Genomic DNA, 14,878 nt, shown 5'->3' on the forward strand with positions numbered 1-14,878 from the left:
TATGAACCGGTGCTGATTGCGCCTAAGCTTACAGTCCCCTGCTGGCCCCTCCTGGATGTGTGCCAGAATTATTTTCTCAAACAGCTTGCTTAGGATCGAGGTAAGACTAACTGGCCTATAGTTTCCCGAGTCCTCCTTCCTCCCTTTTTTGAAGATGGGAACCACATTGGCCCTCTTCCAGTCCTCCGGTACCTCTCCAGAGCACCACGAGTGCTCTTATTTTTAAAAAGAAAAAAAATACCATAACTACTATTTTCTAGCCCTTTGGCACAGTAGCTGATTATAATATATTTTCATGCATTGTCAGGTACTTCAATTTTCAGCTTCTTCAGAACCTCAAAAAATACAATCTATCCATGATCATGTACCGTCTCAGAAGTAATTGGTACAACACATGAATATATAATATTGTGAAATAGCTTTATTGAATTTTGACACTCAAAATATACAAGGTTTCATAGATTTTCCAAGTCAAAAGAAGTTAGGCAGTAGCTCCCATTGAAGTTAACAAAGAAACCCACCCTAAATTGCCCTTCCAAATGAATGTACAAACCTATTTCCTCACAAGTGCAACTCTGAGAAAGAACAAACTTAGGGAAACCTGTTAAATGGGTATTTCTGCCAGGCTTATCTACTTTTTCCACTTTCTGCCACACCTGTATAATTATACAGTGCTTTATTTTTATTGGACTAGACTAACTTCCCAGTACTGACAAGTCACTGTGTTTGCATTTCAAAAAACCTCAACACCTAACTGTAGCCCTGTCACCTTTAAAACAAAATTAATTTCTCCAATACTCAAACTGTCAAACAGAAGAAGAATGAACGAGAAGGAAAAAACAATACCTGGGTTTGTTCACCATTTTCTTCATATCCACTTTGATTGTGAGCCGCTCCCTCCTAGAGTTGACCTCTGACATTTTCGTATCTGAAACTGTATGATGTGTATCACGCTGGCTATTGGAAGAATCTACTTTTTTCCTGAAATCCCCTTCTTTCCTTACTCTTTCCTTCTGTTTGTTAAAGGGTCTCAGATCAACATCACTTTTGTAAGAGTTAGCACATGCATTGCAGCCTTTCTTTGAGCTATATTTAATGGGTACTTCAATATGCCCCTCTTCAGTCTGTCTCACTCTTCCACCACTAAAATAATCTAGCTCTTTGCTATCCCGAGCACCCTTAGAAGAATTATATTTTTGGTCTTCCTGCTTTACATACTTCTGAGCTCTATCATCTGAAAATGATTTTTCCCCATCTGGCTGTCTATGATGTTTGTGACTATATTCATATGCTGTCTTCATAACAGAACTCTCTGTGTACTCCCTTTCAGCAGACCGATGAACTTGGGGACCAAGGGTTCTTTGTTCCTCCTTTTCTTGGTAGAGTGGAAAAGAACGATCTTCCTTCCACTTGGGATTTCTTATTTCTCCACCGTCATACCTCTCCATTTCTTTAGCCCTTTTAGACGTGTGCCCATATTCTCTGTAATCCCGATCCTCAGGATACCTGTGTTGACATAAAGCAATTTACACTTGCACTAGAGAAGAAAGTGAGAACTTATATGTGAAGAATGTTGGACAGCACGGCCTTATATGCGGACTGTGTGGGAAGTTAACCCATAATCCCTCCAGCCAACGTACAGAAGTGCAGGGGCTCTTAAGAGGGAAATTATCCTTTTACACCTTAGCCAGTAACATGATTTACTTAAAAGATACATACTCCATTACCACCAGTCACCCACAACTAAACTACAAACTGGCATATGCCTTTCAAGGTAGAAATCTTCAACTACAACGAAAACAGACTTTCACTTGAGGCCTTATGCCACATTACCCAGGTTTAATTATTGTATTCCTATACCTCTTCTGTAAAGAGCTCCTTGCTGTAAATTCTTCAGAAACTCTTCTAAGTGACTGACCATACTTGTCTTCATGTAGCCTCTGGTGCCTCAAGTCGTCTTCATACCATTTTCTTTCAAATTTACAAGAATCCCCTAATGGTCTATAAAAGGGCTTCATTCCTTTTTCATTTCCAGTGACTCTGTAGTGCTCAGGCAAATATCTTTCTTCCATTTTGTGCGAGTAAAAAGGTCGATCATGTTCTTTGTATAGTGTTTCTGAGTATTTGGGTGGTAACTGGTATCTCCTGTTGCTTTCGCTCCTTTCTAATGAATGTGTTCTATAGGGTTTATGACTATATGCATCTTCTAAAGGAATTCTTTTTAGACTTGGTGAAGGTGACCTATGTTCATAAATCCTGTGGTGGTTATTCCCATTAGGTGCAAATCTAGAATTGCTTTGTCCATATTTTCCATCTTCTGCTCTCCAAGGCATAGATTTCTTCAGGTCCCTCCTAAAGCCCTTATATTCACAGTTGTAATTAATATGAGCATGCCTTTGCCTATGGTGTTCTGGACTTCTAAACGCTGGCAATAAGGACCTATGTAAGGCAAAAAAAGATTATCCTATTTTAAGCATTATAATAAAATTGTATATATACATTCAAGTAAGAATATATTCTGTACAGAAGCAACACACACGGTTTTAATGCAGCCATACAGTTCAAAATTTATGCACAAGCTAACATTAAAAGTTACAATTCCCACAGATCACATCAGTCAGAAAGGTCATGGAAAAAGGCAAATTTGAATAAACTCTGAAAACTTACAGAAGGGGAGAAAAAACACATTTAATTGGGTGGATTCTTTATTTCAGACATTCATATAACGTCTTCTACTTCTCCCATTATATCCCCAGACACTCAGAGGAGACCACGCTGTGCTCTGAGAGGTATAATTCAGTCAGGGGTGGGAGACCAGTCCCCAAACCAAATCTCATAAGGTAATGGACCATGCTGGGGAAATGCACTTCGTAAGGTTAATGTTAACGTGAGGTATTTGCTGGTGTCACGAGAGCCAAGTAGATCAATAATATTATTCCTGTGAATATTACTTCTCCTGATCCTCTACTGTGAAATTGAATAAAAATACTGCACCAGAATAGTAAATTCACACAACTGAACATTCAAATACTGTGCATCTCGTGACAAAATAAAATGGCACTTCGCCATTGAAATAAATGCATTATGTAATACCTTATGTAAAATGTAACATGTGAAGTGAGCACGCTGAATTAAGTTTGGAATCAATCTTTCATAAAGTGTCCCAAAAAGGTTAATGTAGAGCTGTCCAGCACTGCCAGCAATTAACTGGTTAAAGGCCAATTAAAAAAAAAACTCACTCAAAAGAATCAGAGAGTAACCATATCAGTCTGAAGCCAGGCAGAAGTCAGGGCAGGGCAACACCTTAAAGACTGAGGGTTTCAAAGAGGCATAAGATTTTGTTCATCCTACTTAATCAGATATGAGAACCAGAAGACCAGGAAGCAAGGCCAAAGGAAAGCAGTCTGCATTTAAACTAATTAGTTACCAACTATTCACTGCAAACCTGATAGACTTGAAAACCTTCATAAAACACTTGAATAAATACAAACAGATTCAAAGAAATCCTTCTCTCAGTGACTATTCACCAAGCAAGGGCATAATTTATTGTCAATTAGCAGATGAATTCCTGAACCCTGACTTCAGACTCATGACAGAAAACCCATTTTGAAAAGTATCTGCATAACCATAATGGGTTACAACAGCTGAAACTGATGGCGTGTGCTTCAGCCCACTCCTCATCAGGGAAATCTCAAACCATTAAAAAGTAAATGAATTTTTAAATGCTAGTATAACGTACCAAACAAACTGTGATGATCCAGTGCATCAGTGATGATTTGTTAATCATGTAAGAGAAAGAAAATGGAAATAGAATTTTGTAATGCCCCCACTTAAACTGGTGCCATCCAATCTACACATTACTCTTGAAGGCACTCTTAGTGGAAATCAAAGAGTACCTCCACCTTTCATTTAAGCCAGATATTATGCAAAAAAAAAAAAAAAAGAGCAATTTATGGAACCACCTTACTTCGGAAAAAATATATTATACATTACAAAATGACTGGGTTTGTAAACCATCCCGCTTGAAATTTATTTTTTAGCTATAATTTCCTCTTTCTTTCTCTTGACCCAGAAATTTTGGAACTCTTTTGTGAATTCTTATGTTTTATAACATACCTTTACATGAGCAAACATTTGCAAACATAATGAAGTTAAAAAGTTACCTCTGTTTCCACCTTGGTGATCTTGATCTAGACCTAACCATCTTTTTGCAAATTACGCCAGTTTCTTAAAGCTATTAAAAAAAAAAAAACACAAAAAAATGTGAATTTGCTAGTTAGAGCTTCAATATAGCAGGTGATAATTATTTCTAAAACAACCTAGTCATCAGGAAGACACTCAAAAATATATACAACCTGTACATAAAAATAGATAGTCTACTTTTAAATATGTATTTTTTAATTTTCATGGGAAAAGTGATGTTTTTCAAGCAGCATTATGAAGAAAAACATTTTTCTTTAAATTAGTATCGCTTCTATTTAATTAATTGCATAAATAGCCAATTTTCATCTCACAATTTGGTGACATTTATTAGCAGTTGCTTTCTTCCAAACAACTAACCTGTAACTGAAAAACTGAATTATTCCAAATCAGAGTTACATACCAAATGCCAAAAATGATAAATAAAGGAGAAGCAGCATTTGACATGTGAATGAAACTGAATTTACAAAGAAGGAAAATATGGCAAGAATCAATTATCAGTATATACCGAACTTCTTTTTAGTGGCTGCTGAGGAAGTCTGCATTAAAACACAGTTTATTTTCTTAAAGGAGACTTAACTATGTCGGGTCTGAAACAATGTTACACAGTCCAGTTGAAGACGTTACAATTTATCAAACAGGGACAAATACATTACCAAAATTATTTGGAATTTTTGTACTTTGGTTTTTATGTTCCAATATGTGCAGATATGTAAACAAACATACAGATGATAAGCTATAAAAAGATGTTTCCCCCTTTATTAATCAGCAGATGTATCTACACGTGCATTAATATGCACTTAAGTAAGTACCTCCAATGTAAGGTACTAAATTAATGCGCATTAGGCTGTGCAAATGGACAGTATCCCATGTGCATGCTTTTTTAGTGATGCTTAATGAGCAGGAGACTATTGTACTACCCATTAGCATAATGACACTTTTTTTACAAGACGCTCTAATGCAAAATAACCTATGGCGCATTAAAGAGCACATGTAGATGTGCCCACTCTACTATAGAACTTGACTCTTTCTACAAAACTCAATAATCAATAACTACATTATTACTCGCTTATTTCTACCTAATCAATCAGAATGTTGCTGCCTTTTGCATGGGCCCAAAAGCATTAGATTATTTCCAATATATTGCAGCTCAGCAGTGGGATATACAGAATAGCTCCAAGGCAAACCAGCACTACAGGCACTCCGCTATTACAGTAACAAGGAACCTTATAAAAGCCTAGAAATGACAGTGCATGTATGTTTATGAAAATCAGTATTTCCTAGTTGTTTAACTGGATCATAATCTATGTACCAATTAGCAACACACACACACAAAAAAAAAAAAAAATGTACTAGAACTTTATTTTATAGTATACCAGAATTTCTCAAACTGGGATCCACAATGAATTTCATGATGGGAATGAGCAGGGAAACAGAAACAGGGGGAAAAAAGAGAGACTATGAAGAACAGCTTGACAATACCTCTTAATCTTATGCTTCTGAGGAGGTTACATTGTGGTTGCAGTGATAAAGTGTTTTTTATTAGTCATAACATGGAATCATCAGGGTACACAGCAGAATAACCAATTTAGGAAGGGTATTTATTTTTAGGTGTAATACCCAAAAAAGTTTGAGTGCCTCTGTAATATACAAATGTGATTTGTAAAAAAATATATAAAGAAATGTTAGCCTTTTGATGAGTTCTTCCACACGGCATGAAGTGAAGCTGTAAAAACTGCAGCCTAAAACAGGAGGGGGTGGGGATGGAAGCTGATGAAGGCTCTATAATTGAAGCAGACAGCAACATATACTTGAAGGCAAACTGTCTAAAAACAGGTACAAATTTAAAGTTAAGGCTTGGTCTGATTCTTTACTTCTAGGCATGTGCCTGCGAGTCATGCAACTAAGACTACAGACATTTATGTAAGATATATGTTTGTATCTGAACATTTTGTGGCTTTGAAAATCTGCAACACTTTCACTCACACTGAATACCACCTTATTCTACAAAGTCCAACCAACATCAGTGATGCAGCCTTAAGTGATTTCTCATTTGGGCCAATGGAAAAGAAGAATATTTAGAAAGCTGAACAAGAAAGTAGAAAACAAACAATATCTTGTTTCATTAACTGACCTCTTCTTTCATAGAAAAATCTCAATCCAACAATCTTTCCAAGGGTTTCTCCTCATCACCTATCCTGACCAACCAGAAAGTACGCAAAATTTTATGTTCCCAAGTCACCACACAGAGCATGGTAAGACTATCAAACTGGAAACTGAAAAAGGCTTAGTCAGGCCCTAAAAAGTCTTTCCATCTAGCTCAGCAATTTTGTAAGTGTGGGAAATGTGTGACAGCACATCCTAAATTTTGCCTTGGGTTATTGCTAAATGTTTAAGAGTGCAGGAACTCCTTTTGCCTTGTGGAAAGAAACTGCTCATATACTTCAATACAACCTTTAAAAAAATATCCAGAAGTCAAGCAACCTGACCTCCTAACAGTGAGAGATTCAAGAGACAAAATGGAAAGGATATAGAGAGGCAAAAACAAATGGACATCTTACTCCCAATCCACCTAACTAACTGATTTCTGTGAATGGACACCAAGTAGCAAGCCTGTCTGTATAAGGACTATTTGAGCCAAATAGTTAGACAATGCATAGATCTTAAAAAGTTGACAGTGCTTATATCTTTCTTTAATATTAATTCATTTGCCTCCTTGTTGCTGACTCCAGTCGGATAAACACCCATATACTTTTAATTACACAGTGATAGAGGAATATACTTTTAGGCCTGAGGAAAAATACCCCCTGGTCTTTTTTCTGATATTCCTCGTCTCTTCTCTCTCCAATGTCAATTTAAAAAGTTGATCATGGTGTCCAAAAATATAAAAATATATAATAACTATATAATTTGTTTAACAAGAGTTGAAACTCTTTTTGCATTAGAAAAAACACTGAAAAAACAGTGATGAATTTGTGCTACAATTTAAGTCTTCAATTCTTATGTTTAACATAGCAGAAACTGCAAAGACATTAGCTGGAATTATCTACAAGTCACAGAATTTAAGCCCTTAAAATCTTTTAGCTTGACCTGCATGCATCAAGCCCTTAAATCTTACCTGATTATCCCTACTGAGAAGGGCTACAGTCAGCCTTAAAAACAACCCTGATAAAAACAGGCTGACAAGGGAGTGCCACAACTCTCATGGACAAGCCAGCATACATACAGGAAGAAAGCGGACAGAGAACTTCCCCAAGTAGAGTTTTACAAACTCCTGACCAAGGACTCTACAGCACAATACCAGGAGGAATGACATTTTTTTAAAAGACACTACGATAGGTCCAGAAACAATTACGGCTTCCATCTCCTGGGAAATCAAGACAGACAACCTGTATTTACTATCCAAGATCCACAGAACCGGCAACCCAGAGCATTCCACTGTCTCAGGCACTGGCACCGGCACCATCACAGAGGGAATTTCTTGCTACATTGACTCTATCCTATTCTCATACGCCACTGGAGCTGGCAGCAACTGGAAAGATATCACAGATTTCCTAAAGAAATGGGGCTCTGCTGGCAAGCTTTCAGCAATCACCTATTAGCTACCATGGATGTCACATCGCTGTACACCAACATCACTCATGAGGATAGATTACAAGCCATAAAGAACATTATTACTGGTGAGGACACTACTTCTGTTTCCATCACATTCTCCTACTTCATGCTCACATCCAACTACAGCACTTCAGATCTGGGGACCCCTTATACTTACAAACTTCACTACCATGGGCACATACATGATTTCCAACACGTTAAAATATTTCTGAAGGCCTTAAGTCTGTTTCCTCTGCAGCTGCCTTCTCATCCCCCTAATACACCTTAAAGGCAGAAGTTTCCAAACTTTTTCTTATGGCACAACCCTTCCAGATATAGTAGCTGCCTGAGTACCCCCACCAGCATGTTTTTATATTTAACCCCTTAAATGCCAATTATATTATAAACATTCAATCCACCATTACAGAATTTCTCCCATATACCCCCCAAGGGATGCCTTGCAGTACCCCCAGGGGTACACATACCACAGTTTGGGAACCCCAAAGCTACATCAGTACCTTCATTGTATAGATGCATGGAAAGCAATTTCTTAAGAGAAATTTCACCAGGACTATAAATTCCACCCCTTCATTGAACTGACTGTGAAATACTCCATACAGCATATTCATCATAGTGAAAGTCTGCTATGGTCGTATCACCACCATACTATCAGAAACTAAATGACCACTACAGCTACCTGATTGCAGTAGCTCTCATCCTCGGTACACCAATAATTAGAGCAGTGGTTTTCAACCTGCAGTCCACAGACCTCTGGGGATCTGCACACTGTTTAAGGGGTTCACGAGAGATGACTGTGATTATTCAAAAGTATGTGAATACCCACACTTACAACTGAAAGGGGTCCATGCCTCTATTCAATTTTTTTTTTTAGGGGTCTGCAAATGAAAAAAGGTTGAAAGCCACTAGTCTAGAGGCAAGTTCTACATCAGGAGTGTCAAACTCATTCAGCCCCACACAACCAAATGAGGGTCACTAGGATAGTTCATGGGTCCGACTGGAACCACGCCCCAGAGCCAGCACTAATGGCCGGTGCTGTATGTAATGCAGGCCCCATGGCAGCCCACCACTCCAGGCCTTGTGCTGTATGTGGCACATGGGCTGGACAGCATCACAGGCACTGCATGCAATAGAGAGGGTCAGGCTGCATGTGGCTCCCTCACTGGACCAGCCAAAGTGCTAGTATGGTCCCAGTCCAGGCTAGCAACCGTTATCTGGCTATGCCAATGTGCATGGCTAGTCTGGCAGGCACTGCATGCAGCACACACCCCAGATCCAGCCTGCATACAAGACTGGCTCTGCATGATGCATCCGGTACACAGGGTCAGCCTAAGTTGGAGAGGATGGATCTCAGGGCTCCACAACCCAGATCCAGCTCACAGGCTACATTTGATGCACCTGTTCCACATTACATCTGTATCTGCTCTGATCCACCAACTTCAATATGTATCTTAAAAATCTGGAGCAGGGATTCCTACACTTCCAATACAGTCCCAAAACTGAGGCCACCCAAATCAACTGGGCCAGACTCAGACCTGCTCCAATACCAACCCTGGTTTGAATATCTTGGACACATCATTAAATGACTTCCAGTCCCTCCTGAAAAATAAGCCACCATCTCAAGATGGCCACGGGGACAAATCTATTCTGGCTTACAGACATCTACCAACCTCAAAGAGTATCTTTCCAGCAACAAAGTACCTAACTCCTATCCTCCTTGAGGCACCAAATCTTGCAACAGATCCAGATGTCACTTGTGTGGATCCCCTTCATCAATACAGACCACATCATTATGGACCAATTAACATGGATTCTATAACATCTTGGATTCATCCATCTGCTCCTGTTCCAATGTCATAAGTCATCACCTACTTACAGTGCTCCTCTGATGTCTATATTGGACTGATGGAGCAATCCCAAAGTGAAACAACGAACGGGCGCAAAACTCGCAATAAGTCTAGAAATACATATGAACCCATGGCAGAACACTTGAACCTCCCTGAACATTCCATTGCTGACCTCAGAATAGCTGTTCATGAACAACAGATTTTTTTAAAACAGACTTGAATAGAAAACTTCAAAGCAAAAAAATGCACAGACTGGATTGTGTTAAGGATGGTCTAAACAGGGACTACAGATTCCTACCCCATTCCTGGATTCTTTTGTGACACCCATAACCCTACTGGTTTCCTGCTTTTTCTCCTAAACCCTCTTGGCCTCTCTCAGTACTTTCCTTTCCCTCTCCCAGTCCCTGTCTATTATAGTCAAATCACTATTTGATAGCCAGCTCCCCATATGTCCATTCATGGCATCTGACAAAGTGAGCTGTGCTAAAAGTTTATACATCTTTGATTCAGTTAGTCTATAAGGTGCCACTCTACCTTGTCTTCAGCTTGAAAAAAGCAATATATATCTGATGGAAGTATTTACATCTAGAGATAGGGAATCCACCTCTCCCCATTGACATCTGTTTCATCACCATTGTTAAGAAGTGTGCCTCATTTGCCATTTAAATTTGTCTGCCTTCTACTTCCAATCACTGGTACTTGTTAAGCCTCTCTATTAACTTAGAGAAACTTTTAGTAACTAATATTTTTTTCAAGTAAAGATACTTTTATTCAGTAATCAAGTCTCTCAGCCTTCTTCTTACGAAGCTGAACAGATTGGGCTGACAGTCTCTCACCCCAAGGCATTTCCTCCATTCCTAGAACAATTTTTGCAGGGTTTTTTCCCCCCTCTTCACCCCTGCCAGTTTTTCCACATACTTTCTGAAGTGTGGAACAGTACAAAGTATTCCAGTACTACCCTCACCAATGCCTTTTAACTGGAGAAGGGAAAGAAGGGGGGGGGGAAGGGGGGCATCATGCATGATAGATACAGTATGTACACCTTTGCTTCTACTGTATGTTTATTTAAATGGGCCTACCATAGCAATAAAGCCAAATCACTCCAGTGTCCTGTCCTGTTTCCCAAATTTCAGGGCAACTGCAAAATGTATTACCGGTGATTACATTTGTTTCTAAATCTTTGTGACTATATTGATCCCTTGACAACCCCAACAAAAACACCACCAGTCAATGATTCCTACCCAGCTGAAAACTACTTTAAATAGCCCATTATCCACCAATTAATCCATTTTGCATGTGTTTTAACACAATACAATTTACTGCTACTTTTTAAATAGAACGTAGGTGCATCTACATGTGTTTTAATGCGCATTAGCCCATTTTAAAGCATCAGAAAAAACATGCTCTTTAGCCAATGCACATCAAAATAGGCTAATGCACTTTTTTCTAATACCTCAAAATGGAGGTACTAAATTTAATGAGCAATACCTGAAGCACATTAATGAACAAGTAGATGCGCCCACACACTACTAAGTCAAATGCCTTACAAAAAAGTCTAAATACTTTGTATCTACTTTTGTTGCTTCCAATTCACTTTGTCTGCCAAACATATATTCTCAAAAGAGGAAATTAGGTTTATTTGACAAGATCCATTTTGTATAAGACCAAGCTGACTGCTTTTAATCATACATTCTTATATTTGGGCACATCAAGACTTCGCGTTGTTATGCCAGGACTAATAGAACTCAGCATGCTTTCCAAATACTAGAACAACATTACTACTCCTCCAGTTTTTCAGAAATCCCCCAACATTCCACAACTTATAAAAAACGAACAGTGGGACAGAAGTCTAAGCCAAATCTAAGGAATTTTGGGTGGAAAACGGGCCAGCTTGCCAATTTTAAAATGTTTAATAATCTCTTCAGTTACTAACAGAATGGAAAGCACTTTACCATCTTCATGTCATACAAGCACTTCACCCTGCTTTTTGACAAATACAGAGCAGAAATATTTGAGTACTGACTTATTTCCAAAATGGATAGGAAACTTGATCCTATTATCCTGTTCCTTGTTACTAGTGCATTTTTCTCCACAGTGTCTTTATCTTCACTTACTAATTTCCTACAACTCCTACCCTTTAAATTTATATTTAATTCTATCCCCCTCCCCACTTTTTTCCCCATGTTTATGTAAAGCATCTTTATCACACACCGCCACTATCACTTCACCACTAACCAGGACATGGTCTTAACTTGATTTCCGAATTATGACTTTCTGATAACCTACAGCTCTTCCTAAAAAGCTTCATATTTTCATTAACATTTTTCTGCCTAGGTTCATCACCTTACCCAATGAATTTTGTTCAGTTTTGCTCAGCTTTGGGAAAACAGCCCGCCTGAAGCACCAACTGGAAGAGTGTAATTTCTGAAGCCAAGAGGGGCAATTACTCTCTCTCAGCATCATTAATTTGGACTGCTTGAAGCCCCAGATGTACAATGTGTAGTTAATTTTCAATAAATTCAGAGTACAACAAAAATAAATGTTTGGAAGCTGGTGTTTGTTTGTTTGTTTCCAATAATAATAAAAAAGCTCACACTCTGCCAAGACAGGCAAACTCCAAACAGTATCCTCAGTCAGAGGTCACTCATCACAGATCCATAGCAAGACTTGCATCTTGGTACAACCTAAAACATGGGGCTTCAACCTTTTTTTAGCAAGTGTGCCCCTTCTGGTGTCAGCAGCCAGACATAGAGCGGGGGCAGAAGATGCCTGCATGTGGTGGCTGCTGCTACCAATAGGCAGCCCACAGAGTCACACATGAAACCAGCTGTGGGAAAATAGCGCAGGGCAGCTGCCACTGCGTGCAACGCCCCTGGTGCTACTCACCCCCCAACCCTGCTCCCGGGAGTGGGCACAGAAACACACTTACCCACCCCCCCCGCCATTGAGACCGTAGCAGGCAGCCAATCAGGAGAGCGAGCATTGGGTGGAGGTAAGGGAGACTCTGCAGTGTGCCGTGTGCAGCTGGCAGCACCTAGCACACCCCTCGCCCTCCCCCTTCCCCAAGTAAGAGAAGAATGCGCTGGGGAGACAGCAACACCATGCCCCAGGGTGTGCTGTCCCCACCCGCCTGCCCCTGCGTACACTGGAAGACCTTTCTAATTACCCCAAGGGTACATGTACCCCCAGTTGACAACCCCTGACCTAAAAGGTTTGGAGGCTGGTAAAATATTCAGTAAAAAGATCATAAACGTTCTGTTAAAAACACAAGGCAAAACCTCCAAGCTTTTCCCTTCCAGGCTTACAGAGCTCCAGCTTGCAATGGGCTGCTTGGGGGACCCCCCCCTGCCCCATACGCTGGGGACTGGGACCTGGGGGCAGGGGGCAGTCTGTCAGGAGTGAGGGGCACTGGGTCGGGACTGGCCATAAATATTTACAAATGGATCCTGGTCCAAAGAAGGTTGAGAACCACTGCCCTAGGCTACCTAGAAAGGATTAAATACAGAGGAGATTGGTTCTCCCTCCCTTCTTTATAATTTATAAAGATGACCTGAAAAGATTTTTATTTTTCTTCTTGTTGAGAGATATTACAAGAAACAACTTTGATTGTTCTCCAAGAAAACATCTCGGGGCCTCACAGATGTTTTTTCTCCAGAACTTTGAGGACTTGGCTGATAAAGATTGTATGTCTCGCTAACTAAGCTATACATAATTTAGCTAGTGATCATTAAAACATTGTGACAGTTCTAGTCTGTCTGAAAAAAAATGTTTGCCATTGTCAACTGGTCAGCTTTCAGGATGTACAATCTCCTTATATTACCTTACAAAGTCTACCTACGTCTCTTGTAAGGTAGATAAGACACTGTTTTCTCCCAAAAATATAGCTGGGGGGAAAAGTACACCCCAGTGCTCTGGAAATTTTCCAAACCTTTTTCTACACTTACGGAAACTGCAGGTTAACATCACGGACAAATGAAAGGTCACACCCATTAGAAAAACACATGGCTGCAGGGTTCTGTACCCAACAAACCCCCCTGTGACTAACATACCAGTTCTGTTTCTAGCAGTCACGAACCGACAGGGAACCAAAAAACCCTCCTCTGTTCAGAACATTTAACAGCTTCAAAATTGGTAAGAACAAACCAACAAAATGAATTCACAGCATCGTTGTACATGAACACAGCCAATGATCTGACCCATGCTCCCCAGCCATACCATAAAACTCCCCATACCATGACCTAAGCTCCCCATACTGAGATACATTCTCAAGAGAGAAAATGCAGTTTTGATCTGTAATGTCCCATGTTGCCGCTAATGTGCCCTCAAAGATTTAGCGATCCGTGAGCAATCCTGGCTGGAAGTACGCGGGCATCTCAGTGTGCCCGCCCCTCCCCGCTCCTGCAGCAGCCTGTGGCTGGGTTGGGGTGGGTGGTGAGCAGCTGGTCACAAACCAGTGGGAGCAGGGGGAGTGTCAGTGCCCCCTTGCTATGATGCTGGTCTTCCCCCCAAGCCAGCGCCCAGGGCCCCCGACTGCCCCCTCCCGCCAGTATACTACCACGTGCATGGTATTAAAAAGTTATTGCATGACATGACTTTCTTTTTCACACGCACTTGCGCAGCTTAGAGGGAACGCTGGTTGCTGCCTGGCCTCCGCATGACCGAGCAGCTCAGATTCTGCCCAGTGCTCCTTCTGGACGCAGAAAAGTAGAAGGGGCCTAAACAAAAACGGATTTCATGGCACAAGTGACAGCAGTAGCAAAAATACTGGGGGGGAGGGGAGGGATTCATGTAGCTGGAAGCAGCTGTGGCCGAGACAAGGGGGCGCGGCAGCAGTTGCAGAGATGTCCAGGCACAGAAGGGAGGATTTGAAACCAAAAGGGAAACGAAAGCACCGGCTGTCCTTTACCCTCCCAAACACTCGACAGTCACCGGGCTCCTCTTCACAACTGTGCGGCTCACTTGCCCTCCCAGCTGCTTCCCCACCCACCCACGAGCAAGCCCTCCACGGCCCGCGCCCTTCCTTTCTCCCGGCCTCTCCACTCCTTCTTTCTCCCTTCTCCTTCCCGCACCCCGGGGCCCAACAAGCACCCCCCTCCGCGCCCGGGTGCGACACGCGGGTCTGGGCGGGCCGTGCCCCAGGCCGGGCGTTACCTGCCCGGCGGGCGCTCCGAGGCCCCGGGGACAAAGGCGCTGCCAGGCCCCTCCGCGCCGGGCGGGCG

The 14,878-nt window shown here is 41.1% G+C and overlaps 1 protein-coding gene across 3 annotated transcripts in view; it reads right to left on the reverse strand.

The window, feature by feature from the left end:
• The window catches only part of CUNHXorf23 (chromosome unknown CXorf23 homolog), a 62,807-nt gene extending 47,929 nt beyond the window's left edge, over positions 1-14,878 (reverse strand). For all 3 annotated transcript variants that reach the window (XM_019524633.1, XM_019524632.1, XM_019524634.1), the window contains exons 1-4: positions 14,811-14,878; positions 4,164-4,234; positions 1,861-2,439; positions 847-1,506 (exon numbers count right to left, since the gene is read on the reverse strand). In XM_019524633.1, the coding sequence (XP_019380178.1) occupies positions 847-1,506; positions 1,861-2,439; positions 4,164-4,204 (1,280 nt within the window). In that variant the 5' untranslated portion in view covers positions 4,205-4,234; positions 14,811-14,878. The remainder of the gene's footprint in view (positions 1-846; positions 1,507-1,860; positions 2,440-4,163; positions 4,235-14,810) is intronic.

Source organism: Gavialis gangeticus, unplaced genomic scaffold (genome assembly GCF_001723915.1).
Source record: "Gavialis gangeticus isolate Ggan-Ray unplaced genomic scaffold, GavGan_comp1, whole genome shotgun sequence".
NCBI classification, from domain to species: Eukaryota; Metazoa; Chordata; order Crocodylia; family Gavialidae; genus Gavialis; species Gavialis gangeticus.